The 12,500-nt window shown below is 39.0% G+C and overlaps 1 protein-coding gene across 1 annotated transcript in view; it reads left to right on the forward strand.

The window, feature by feature from the left end:
* Positions 1 to 12,500, forward strand: part of LOC307167264 (cytoplasmic dynein 2 heavy chain 1-like) — a gene marked incomplete at its 5' end in the record, with an annotated part of 101,921 nt that overhangs the window by 4,017 nt on the left and 85,404 nt on the right. The window contains 12 exons of the mRNA XM_079886251.1: positions 156 to 317; positions 434 to 532; positions 1,511 to 1,650; positions 1,728 to 1,956; positions 4,431 to 4,558; positions 6,112 to 6,227; positions 8,310 to 8,437; positions 8,648 to 8,797; positions 9,780 to 9,985; positions 10,725 to 10,880; positions 10,994 to 11,108; positions 12,415 to 12,500. The exon at positions 12,415 to 12,500 is cut by the window's right edge and continues 85 nt beyond it. Coding sequence (XP_079742377.1) covers positions 156 to 317; positions 434 to 532; positions 1,511 to 1,650; positions 1,728 to 1,956; positions 4,431 to 4,558; positions 6,112 to 6,227; positions 8,310 to 8,437; positions 8,648 to 8,797; positions 9,780 to 9,985; positions 10,725 to 10,880; positions 10,994 to 11,108; positions 12,415 to 12,500 — 1,715 coding nt within the window. The remainder of the gene's footprint in view (positions 1 to 155; positions 318 to 433; positions 533 to 1,510; positions 1,651 to 1,727; positions 1,957 to 4,430; positions 4,559 to 6,111; positions 6,228 to 8,309; positions 8,438 to 8,647; positions 8,798 to 9,779; positions 9,986 to 10,724; positions 10,881 to 10,993; positions 11,109 to 12,414) is intronic.

Here is a 12,500-nt window from a genome sequence, read left to right on the forward strand (position 1 = left end):
ACCCCTTTAAGTATCCGATTCCAGAATTGGAATAGATTTTCGATTCCCATCCCTAATTCTTACTGACCCCATACTTGTGAACGGAAGTGTATTTTGCATGATAAATGAGTACAGGCAGTGTTTTGAGTGTCATAGTATAATTTTTTGTACAATAGAACCCACGGTCTCAATCTCAGGGGGAAGGCGGAAAGCTCCAGATCACGTGGGAGAATCCTAAAGAGCTGGAGCTGTACATCAGTAAACTGCAGAGCGCCGCTGAGAGACTCTCCACGGAGAACCGCAAACTCAGGAAGTGGCACACCGACTTCACTGACAAGGTCATCTCTTTTTCCTCCACCTTTAACCTGCACGTTTGGAGCATCAAGGCACACATGAACATGGAAGAGCTGGCTGACTGGCTTTAGCTTTGTGTGTGTGTGTGTGTGTTTTATAGGTGGTGTGTCTGATGGGAGTGGATCTCTTGCGTCAGCAGCAGAAATGGAAAGATGGTCTTCAGGATCTCAGGACTGGATTTGCCACACTGGAGTCTCAGGTGATCACGAGTCTTCAGTCACTTCACAGTAAACGCTGCTCCACACAAAGTCATCTCTGCATCTGCTCTGAGGTTACGTCACTTATTGTGCTTTCGGGAACACAACAATCTGCACCACTAATCTTCCCAAAGTTGTAATGAGAAGTGCTTATAATCCGACTGTTGTCAACAAAAGAGAAGTTTAAGGGCTTCTTTAAATATATTGCTATTGTCATTTTATAGTTTTATAGTGAACATTATTATTATAATTTATTATTTTAGTGATTTTGTATAATGTTTTCTATAATAATAATAATAATTTTAAAATGTTTAAATTTAAAAAGCAACAGTTTTGCTGTGTTTGTTTGTAGGGTTGCACTAGTTGGCCAAAAATTATGTGATTATATATCAATATATATCAGTTATCAATAAATATATATTTTTTTTTTTGGGGGGGGAATTTACAAAGGGTACAGCAATTTTAATAAATGTATACATTCCTTTTTTCTTTTTTACAACTACTAAGTACAATTTAAAAATAAAATAAAAATCAATTATTTAAGAAAAATCATTTATGTTCATTATGTTCAATTATGTTTATAATGGGAACCCAGTAATGGACAGTTATAATCAGTATGACTGAATATTTATACAATGTTCAATCATATTATTTATGTTCAAATTCACATTATTTATGTATAATAATTTTATTTTACAGTACAACCGTCTTAATTTCTTCATTTTTCAAAAATGAAACCATCAAGCTATAGTCATAGTGATAGACAATCACACAACTTTTGGCAAACCTTGGCATGATTTTGATCAGAAAACCAGATTTGCCCTTCTACCTTCTAAAGCAGCATCCTAACTGAAATTGAACCTGATATATGCCTTGTTAGGTGGCATAACAGTGCCTAAAATGCTGTCTATGTAGGCTCAGTGTTTCTACCATCATCCTAAAGCATGCCTGGATGTGTGTGTGTGTGTGTGTGTGTTCAGGGGTTTCGTACAGGAGACATGAGGGCCTGGCGTCAGCACTGGAACCATCAGCTGTATAAAGCTCTCGAGCATCAGTATCAGGTGGGACTGGAGGCCCTCAACAAGAACCTGCCGGAGATTAACATCGACCTCATCTTCAAGTAAGAGCCCTTTCCTCTTGATGTCTTAAAGGACTAAACACTCAATTATTGACTCACAAAAACACGTGTGTCTCCAGGCAGGGGCGGCTGCAGTTCCGTCCTGCGTTCGAAGAGGTCAGGGCAAAATACTACCGTGAGATGAAGCGGTTCATCTGCATCCCGAACCAGTTTAAGGGCGTGAGCGAGACGGGAGAGGAGCCCATATTCACCTGCATGATCGAACGCAACGCCAGCGGCTTCTTGACCATCTTCAGCAAAGCTGAACTCCTCTTCAGTCGACTCACACAACTGCTGGACAAGTTTAAGGTACCGCACACTGCGCTTCAAACCCTAGTGAGCCGTCACACTAGGTAACGTCAGTGATGCACTAATGAGAAGGCCGTTCCAATTACACGCAGCAAAATGTTGCTTCCTTTTAAGATTTTAGCTGATTTTGACTATAAACAAAGGCAACATCATATCATTAAACGTGTTGCATATCATTAAACGGATGCATTAAACTGATCAAAAGTGATTACAAAGAATTTTATTTCAAATAAATGCTTTTCTTTTGAACTTTCTATTCAAAGAATCCTGGAAATAAAATGTATCATGGTTTCCACAGAAATATGAACTGTTTTCAACACTGATAATACTCATAAATGTTTCTTGAGCATCAAATCATCATATTATACTGATTTCTGAAGGATCATGTGACACTGAAGACTGGCGTAATGATGCTGAAAATTCAAAATTCTTAGTATGACACTTCTTTCAATTAATGGACCCCAAATGGACCCTTTTGAACAGCACAATATATCCTCCAAAGATAGAGCAATCCCAGAATACACTGCAAAATTCTCTTAAAATTGTTAGTTGAGGGAAACGTCGATTATAGTTATAAGTTCTGGACAAATAATACACGCATGGTGGATTCCATTTATATTAGAATATTAGAACATGAAGGGAATTTCAGCACATAAAGGTCATGAACTGAGGTCACTTTTAAAGTGATGTTCTAGAAAACACCGTAATCACCCACCCACACACACGTCAAACCAGATCGCCTGTTTATTAGACATTACCTGTGGCTTAAAACCGAGTGAACAGCCTACCTAGATATGTCCAATGCATCATCAATGGTGCCCAAAATGCAGCTTAGATCAGTGCACGAGTTTAGTGCATCAGTGTTAGCATCTATTTATTGTGTTTTTGCATTTACAAACTTTCATTCTTGAAATGCTGTCTGCTTTCAATTGTGGTTTAGACTAGAAAACACTCTGGCAAAGGTCCTTGTGATGCTTTAATACTGTCACGGGGAATCCCAGCCCACTCGCACACAAATGCACTTCTGAATCCTGCCGCCCACACAGAGGGGAAACGGCCTGAGCGCTTCCTCTTTAGCAGCATGACTGGGAAACCTCATACGAGACGTTCTGTCTGAGATGTGTGTGTGTGTGTGTCTGCTAACAGCAGATGTCTGATCATTGAGCAGGTGCTGCTTTAATTAGCTGTAGTTCTCTGACATTGATCCTTCATCATAGTTTCATTAACTTGCCGACTGTACATGCATAATTATTAAGTAGCGCATTCATTGCAGATCTGAAATGACAGCTCAGCGTTTTGCTCATTTCATCACTTCCTAAGAAAGCGACCCAATAAAAGCTTTTGCATAAAAGTTCGAGCGGTTTATTTCAGTTTTGCTCGATTGGAGTTTTTTATGTGGCTAATAACAAAAGGGAAGGTTTGCAACCAAAATTTTGAGAACTCCAAAATTACACACAATCGCAGCATAATCTACAATATATGAGTTTAGTATCTGAATGAATAGCTTTCTTCAACTTTTGACCCTTTTTAAAATAAACTCAAACGGTTTTACGTCAGAACCCAGTGCAGTACCAACATTATTCATTGTGCAAAATATCAAAATGTCCTTAAAATCAATGCAATGCTTTAATATCACAATGAACTGGTCAAGCAATATGCAAAATAATAACAGATTTAACAGCAGATTTAAGTTTCTGAATGTGTCTTTGGAGCAGTGTTGTTATTTGTTAACTAAAACTATTAAAAAACGTTGTTTGTTAATTGAAATAAAGCTGAAATAATAAAATATTAATATTAGATTTAAAAAAAAAACTTAAATGAAAACTAGCAACTTTGCAACTGACTGAAATAAGAGTTTAAGTTGATGTACTAAACTTACTAAAACTATTTCAAGCTAAGTAGAAATATTAATAAAAAACGGATTATAAGCACATAACAAAAACACGTTATAATCAAACAATCAAAATATTAATAAATACTATAATAGTATATAAATAATGCTAAAATAGCACTGCTCCAGAGCCAATAATTCACAGGACAATTAAAGTTCTTTGTTGTGAATCCATATTTAACAGTCTGGGTTGTATTTTCTTTTATTCTAGGTAATTTTGTTCAATTGATTAGTTTCTTCTTCAATGCTTCACATGAATTTGCGCCAGAGTTTGCTTGGAATGCATGACCTTTGACATTAAGGACTTTTTAAAGCTGTGTAGGCTGTTACCTAAACATATTTAAATGGTTAGTCACTTGTTCCTTTTTACATTTAGCATTTCCCCGACCAACCCGATTTGATTTTTAACGTAGCTCATCACAGACGAGAGGGTTTGTAACTCATATTCTGCCAGATAAGTGAAAGATTGGTGTAAGAAACTCAATCGTGGGTGAATCTGAATTCAGAATCCGATGTGATCTGTAACATCAGGCCTCCTGAGCCCGGATTATTTAAAAGTGTTTCCCTGTGTGTCTGTGTCCAGGACTGGGTGGTTCTGGGGCAGGTGGATGTAGATGTTCTGGTGGAGAAACACCTTCACAGTGTCCAGGACTGGGAGAGAAACTTCAAAGCTCTCAAAGCCAAAGGAAAAGAAGCCGAGCGGCTGCCCAGGTATCTGTCCTGTGTGTGTGTGTGTGTGTGTGTGATCACACCCTGATCAGCCATTAAGGTGAGCCCTGAAGGTGTCCTGTGGTCTCCGGCACCCAGACGTCAGCAGCAGGTCCTTCAAGTCCTGTAGGTTGTGTGTTAGATCGAGCTTGTTAATTCAGCACATCCCACACATGGATTGAGATCTGGGGAGTTTGGAGCAAAACCTTAAACTCTTCATCATGTTCCTCACACCATTCCTGATCAGTGCAGAGTTACAGGGTTCATTATCCACTTCCACCAGGAACACCTGTGTCATGACGGGCTGGACCTGCTCTGCAACAATCCCAGCCGGTTTAGTCCGGCTATGAGTAACACACTTCTAGCCAAAATAACCTTGAGTTTGGTTACATGTCATTTTTCCCAGAATAACTTGCGAGATGTTTGATATTCCATCATGTAAGCAAAGTCAACAGTGATTACAAGCTGTTTGGTTTCATTTCTTCACTCATTTCATTTCTTTGTCTAATTGATGACGAGTCTATTCTTGGGCGATGGTTTAGACGTCTATTAAATTTTCACTGACAGCTCAAATTTCAGCTTGTTTTAGCCTAGACGTCAGGTCTGTGTTTGGACGCTATCTATTAGACGTCTTTTAAACACAAATTGCTTGCTGGGATGTTAAGTAGGTGGCACGTGTCAAATCGACGTCCACATGAATGACTGGGTTTCCCAGCAGAACACTGACCAGAGCACCACACTCCCTCCACCGGCATGTCGTTGTCCCATAATGCATCACTTCCCCAGGTAAACGCCGCACACGTACACGGCCATCTACGTGATGTAAAAGAAACCGGGAATCATCGGACCAGACGACCTTCTTCCGCTGCTTCAAGGTTCAGTTCTGACGCTCTCCTGCCCGTTGTGGACACTCTCGACGGTGGACAGGGGTCATCATAGACCAGGGTTCCTCAAACTCGGTCCTGGAGGGCCACTGTCCTGCACAGTTTAGTTCCAACCCTGATCAAACACGCCTAGCTATGAGTTTCTAGTGATCCTGGAGACATTGATTTGCTTGCTCAGGTGTGTTTGATCAGTGTTGTAGCTAAACTCTGCAGGACAGCAGCCCTCCAGGACCGAGTTTGAGGAACCCTGTCATAGACGATCTGATTGGTCGCTTAACACTGTGTGACACATTCCTCCCATAATAACCATCATTAAAACTGTGTGTGGCTCGTGCCTCAGTAGACCTTCTGTTGGCTCGGATCAGACGAGATGGTCTTCATTCCCTCGTTTGTGTGTGTTCCTCCCTGGACACTGTTGGTAAATCCTCAGCACTGCTGACCGGAGCGACACACCAGCCTTGAGTTTCAGGGACACTCGGACCCAGGTCACATGTTGATCACGAGAACTGATAGTTTGCACACCATCTAATCTACCCAGACCTTAATATGTGGCCTTGTTAGGAGATGATCTTGGCTTCACCTGAGACTGCTCATAATGTTTTGGCTCATCAGTGTGTGTTTGATAAGTAGTGCTGGATTTAACACTGTATGTGTGTGTGTGTGTGTGTGTAGCTCAGAGAAGGTTGACTGCATCACGGTGAACTGTGAACCTGTCAGAGTAGCCGTGGACGATCTCATCCAGAAGTTGTTTGACGCTCTCCTGACGTCCCTGAGGAGATCCATCCAGGGTGAGATCAGATATTCACATATTCAACACACACTGTTCTCATGGTGTCTTAAAGTGACAGTTCACCCAAAAATGAACCCATGATTTACTCACCCTCAAGCCATCCTAGGTGTATACAGCGGGGGAAATAAGTATTGAACACGTCATCATTTTTCTCAGTAAATATATTTCCAAAGGTGCTATTGACATGAAATGTTCACCAGATGTTGGTAACAACCCAAGTAAGCCATACATACAAAGAAACAAACAAAAATAAGTTCAGAAATTAAGTTATGTGTAATAATGTGAAATGACACAGGGAAAAAGTATTGAACACATGAAGAAAGGGAGGCGCAAAAAGGCATGGAAAGCCAAGACAACTGCTGAAAACTTACAGTAATTAAAAAGCAATCCAGCCCCCTGTCCGTGCAAATTAATAACAGCTGGTTCAGTCCCAAATGATGGCCTACAAAAAGGTCTCATTGCCAAGGTGTCACACAAGACACATCTCATGATGGGTAAAAGCAAAGAGCTGTCTCAAGACCTTCGCAACCTAATTGTTCCAACACATAATGATGGCATTGGTTATAGGCGCCATTCTAAGCTTCTGAATGGTCCAGTGAGCACTTTTGGGGCCATAATACGGAAGTGGAAAGACAATCATTTCACCATAAATTTGCCTCGACCAGGTGCTCCTCGCAAGATTTCTGACAGAGGAGTGAAACGAATAATCAGAAGAGTTGTCCAAGAGCCAACACCAAGTTGTATGGTGTTTTTAGGGTAATGTGCACTGCCATTTCTCCTCCAAACATGGTATGTATAATGGCATCCAAACAGTTCAATTTTGCTCTCATGTGACCACACTATATTCTCCCAGTATTTCCCTGGCTTTTCCAAATGTTGTGCAGCAAACTTTAAACGAGCTTCAACATGCTTTTTTTCTTCAGTAATGGAGTCTTGCGTGGTGAGCGTGCATACAGGCCATGGCGGTGGAGTGCATTACTTTCTGTTTTCTTTGAGACAACAGTACCTGCTATCTGCAGGTCTTTTTGAAGCTCTCCACAAGTGGTCCTTGGCTCTTGGACAACTCTTCTGATTATTCTTTTCACTCCTCTATCAGAAATCTTGCGAGGAGCACTGGTCGAGGCAAATTTATGGTGAAATGATTGTCTTTCCACTTCCGTATTATGGCCCCAACAGTGCTCACTGGACCATTCAGAAGCTTAGAATGGCGCCTATAACCAATGCCATCATTATGTGTTGCAACAATTAGGTTGCGAAGGTCTTGAGACAGCTCTTTGCTTTTACCCATCATGAGATGTGTCTTGTGTGACACCTTGGCAATGAGACCTTTTTGTAGGCCATCATTTGGGACTGAACCAGCTGTTATTAATTTCCACTGACAGGGGGCTGGATTGTTTTTTAATTACTGTAAGTTTTCAGCAGTTGTCTTGGCTTTCCATGCCTTTTTGCGCCTCCCTTTCTTCATGTGTTCAATACTTTTTCCCTGTGTCATTTCATATTATTACACATAACTTAATTTCTGAACTTATTTTTGTTTGTTTCTTTGTATGTATGGCTTACTTGGGTTGTTACCAACATCTGGTGAACATTTCATGTCATTAGCACCTTTGGAAATATATTTACTGAGAAAAATGATGACGTGTTCAATACTTATTTCCCCCGCTGTATGACTTTCTTCTTCAGACGAACACAATCAGAGTTATATTAAAAAATATCCTGGCTCTTCCAAGCTTTATAATGGCAGTGAATGGAGGGTGAGATTTTGAAGCCCATAAAAGTTCATCCATTCATGATAAAAGTAATCCACATGACTCCAGGGGGTTAATAAAGGCCTTAATTTTTTTTTAAATATAAAGCTAATGTGAAATAAAATATAAATATTAGGTGCAAAACTTAAAACTCACTGAAATAATATATAGTTGAAGTATTCAGATTTCAACAAGCACAGACTATAACACAGATCTTTCCAGTGGTGTTTATGAGATCAGATGGTCCAACACTGACCTCTGCTGGTCGTGTTTGCACAGTGTGTGTGTTCACCTGTATAAAACTAGTGTTCTATGTGTGTGTGTGCGTGCAGGTCACATTCAGGTTATTGATTCATTCGTGAGTGGTGCAATGGAGACGTTGTCCTTGCGTCCCGAGAGCATCGATGAGATTGGAGAGGCCGATGCCAAACACAGCCAATTACAGTCCCAGAAACCTGAGGTACATCACCATCAACACCACATTCACTGTCAGATGGAGAAAGTTCTTCTTCACGAAAACTCTGATTGTGTGTGTTTGTGTCTGAGTTATTCTAGCCAAGAACTGTCAGCATGTAAAGATATTCTGCTGTGCTGATGATACGTGGTGTTAATGTTGTGTTTGTGTGTGTGTGTGAATGTTGTACTGATGTTGTGCTGATGTTGTGTGCAGATACTGCCTCAGTTCCAGCAGGCGGAGGAGAAGAACAGGCTGTTGCGCTCCGTGGCGGGTGGAGGTCTGGACACCATCAGCTCCCTGAGGGCCAAATGGGACAAATTTGAGCTCATGATGGAGAGTCATCAGCTCATGATTAAAGAACAAGTACAAACACACACCACATATACACACTAATACACACACACACACACACACACACACACTGTTTCATACATTTTTCCATAATAACCAATAGAATCTTGCAACCAAGATTTTTTTTTTATTCAATAAAATGCTGTTTCATATGCGTCTTTAACTACAAGATGTCACGAACCAGTGTTGTTATCGTTAACTAAAACTAAAAATTGAAATAAAATAAATGTTAACAGAAATTAAATTACTTTTTATTTTAGTTATTTGGTGTGGCAAATTTTTACATTTTCATTTAGTTGAAGTACTCACATTTCTGAAACTCAAACTAAAGTTAACTAAAATTAAAATGAAAACATTACACAATATCAGTAGAATTTTGCAAAAATTTTGTCTTTTTTCATTTACAGTATTTATACAATAAAATACTGTTTCAGTGTTGTTATTGTTAACTAAAACTAATATAAATGTTAACAGAAATAAAATAAAATATATATTTAAAAAATACTTTTTTTAACCTTTATTTATTTCATTTTTTTTCCTAGGCAAAATATAATTTTCATTGAGTTGAAGTACTCAAATTACTAAAACTAAATCATTAAAATAAAAAAAACATTGAAAATATAATAAAAACTTTAAATTACTAAAACGAAAACTGAAATATGAATTAATAAAAACTAAATAGACATATTTACAAACAATAACAAAACAAACGCACAACAAAATGACTAAAACTTTAACTAAACTGAAAAAAATAAAAATGAATTTAAAACATGAATAAATACAACGATAGTATATCAATAATACCACGCTGTCATGAACAAGAAAACTGTTTTTATTAAGATGACACCAATGCATTTGAGTCATTCTGAGTCAGTTCAGTGATTGAGTTTAAAGGACCGGCTCAGATCACTCATCAGTGTCAGAGGCATTGTTAGTTAGCATTGTGTTTTTGTGAATTGTTGTGTAGTGAGGCTGTAAACACACTGTTTCTCAGGTGGAGGTGATGAAAGGGAACGTGGAGTCGCGGGTTCAGCTTTACCTGCAGGACCTGCAGAAGTTCAGAGCTCGCTGGGACCAGCTCAAACCCGGGCATGACATCATCGAGTCAGGTGACCACGAGGCTCTGCAGCGCTGCGTCCAGAACATCCGGGACCGACGAGCCGAGTTCGACGAGCTGGAGAACACGCGCACAAAACTCATGTGTGTGACTTTACTTCTGCGCTCAATTCACTTCAATTCAAAAAACACTTTATTTGTCCCCAAGTGGGAAATTAACGAGGTCGCGTAGACTCACGTAAACATCATACATTAAATTAATAACACAATGTGCACGGAATACATATGAATTATAATCTGCTACAAGCGGATACCTAAAAAACAAGTCCATACCATGTATAAGAATGAATAAATACGTAAATACAAATGTGACCCTGGACCACAAAACCAGTCACATGGGTCAATTTTTTGACATTGAGATTTATACATCATCTGAAAGTTGAATAAATAAGCTTTCCATTGATGTGTGGTTTTTTATGATAGGACAATATTTGGTCGAGATACAACTATTGTAAATCTGGAATCTGAGGATGCAAAAAAATGGAAACATTGAGAAAATCTCCTTTAAAGTTGTTCATTTATGTTGGCGATTGTGCAGCATTCACTCACACAAATACATCTTTTATATATTTACGGTAGGAAATTTACTAAATATCTTCATGGAACATGATCTTTACTTAATATCCTCATGATTTTTGGCATAAAAGAAAAATGGATAATTTTGACCCATACTATTGTGTTGTTGGATATTGCCACAAATATACCCGTGCAACTCGAGACTGGTGACGTGATCCAGGGACACATATGAATATAACTGTGTGCAATAAGATGACCGCCTATGAAATGATCATAGTAAACACGTCTGTGTGTGTGTGTGTCGTAGGGAGGACTGCGAACACTTCCACCTGAGCGCTCCTGACGCGTCTCTGGCGTCCGACACGCTGAGGGATCTGAAGGAGTGTTCGGAGATGTGGGAACTTTACGAGGAGTTCCAGCAGGGACTGGATGAGAGCGCACAGCAGGACTGGATTTCCTTCAGGTCACAGTCACAGAAACCCGGCAGGAATTTCTGCACGGACTTTCAGAGTCTGTGTGTGAGACACAAACTCAGCGACACAGCATGTTTCATCTGTGTGTGTGTTTTCCCTGCAGGAGTAAGACCCACGTGTTCGAGGAGTTTTTGTTCGCGTGGCACGACCGACTGAGGAAGCTCGAGGAGCAAACCAGCATGTCCGTCAAATTGCAGAAGGAAGTGGACAGATACAAGGTCACATGGGTGGATTATTCTGGTTGTTTATTCTGTGGAAATTCTGTTGCACATGTAGGACGGGTCACAGGTCATTTGGAGGGTTTGTTCCAGTATGCCAGAGCTAAAATTAGTGATTCTGCTTATTTTGCAAAGCCTTGCGTGAAACAAGCTCAGCTGTTTTAAAAATACCACTTTCAATAGCTAATTTATTTCAGTTCAAATTCATTTGGATGGTTCATTTCAATGAACGGGTTTCTCAGAGTTTGATCAAATAAATCTTTAGTCAACAACTGCAGTTTATAAGTATGTTTATAATTCAGCTATTAAAGGTCAGATGTTAGATTTATTTAGAGTAACATATTATTATTTAGTTTAAATAAAAAAAAATAAAAAATTTGTACCGTCTATTCGGACCGTAATTGTTTCTCATGGGGACGTCTGTGTAAAATAAATTAGCATTGCACTAATAAAACTCAAGGTATTTGCTAGCTGTAAACAAAATGTCTGTTATTTCTTGCACAATTAATACATTTATATTTAATTTAATAATAGGAAAATAATATACAATTTATTATTTGATATTTTAAGTTAAGGCACACACTTATTTACATAAGATACACATTCGACTTTGCTGCTTGTTAGACTACTGAAATGATTTGTTGTGCAAGCCGTCATTTATATAAATGTAGGCTGTGTATTAAATCATAATAATGGGCCTTTGCAAAAGTTTGTGCTCTTTTTTTTTTTTTTTTCCTCCTTTTTTTTTTTTTACTTCTTGACAGCTCAGTTCGAGCTGTCAAGAAGTAAAAAATAAAAAGAGGAAAAAAAAAAAGAGTAGTGAGAAATTGAGAAAGTAGTGAAAAAGAGTAGTTCACACTGTAGTGAAGCGGTGATGCAATATTGTTTGTTTAAAGGGTTTCCAGTATTTCAGTAATAAAAGTGTCTATAATTAAAATGATTACCGTAAAGCACAACAGTTGCAGTACGGTGCTTGGCAGTGGTCAAAAAGGATTTACGAAACAACTTTTGGATTGATCCCCTCTTATAAACTCAGAGATGTGGATTCTGACAGCAGTTAAATTACTATACAACACCAGTGTTTAAAAAATAAAAATTAGGTAGTTTAAACATGATATTCTGCAGTTAGACAGCAGTGTCATCACAGACTAACTAAAATACTCTCTGTCCCCATGAGAAACACTTACTGTCTGAATAGGGCTACTTAAAATGATATGACTGTTTATTTTTTGCTTTATTAATTGGATGTACTTGTAGATGGGCAGATGAAGCTTTACAGTGGTGTGTGTGTGTGTGTGTGTTTTAGGCCGTAGTTCCCGTGTTAAAGTACGTGCGCGGTGAGCATCTCTCTCAGGAACACTGGCTGGATCTGTTCCGGCTCATCTCTCTTCC

The sequence above is a fragment of the Squalius cephalus genome, assembly GCF_949319135.1.
Source record: "Squalius cephalus genome assembly, chromosome: 11".
In the NCBI taxonomy this organism is placed as follows: domain Eukaryota; kingdom Metazoa; phylum Chordata; class Actinopteri; order Cypriniformes; family Leuciscidae; genus Squalius; species Squalius cephalus.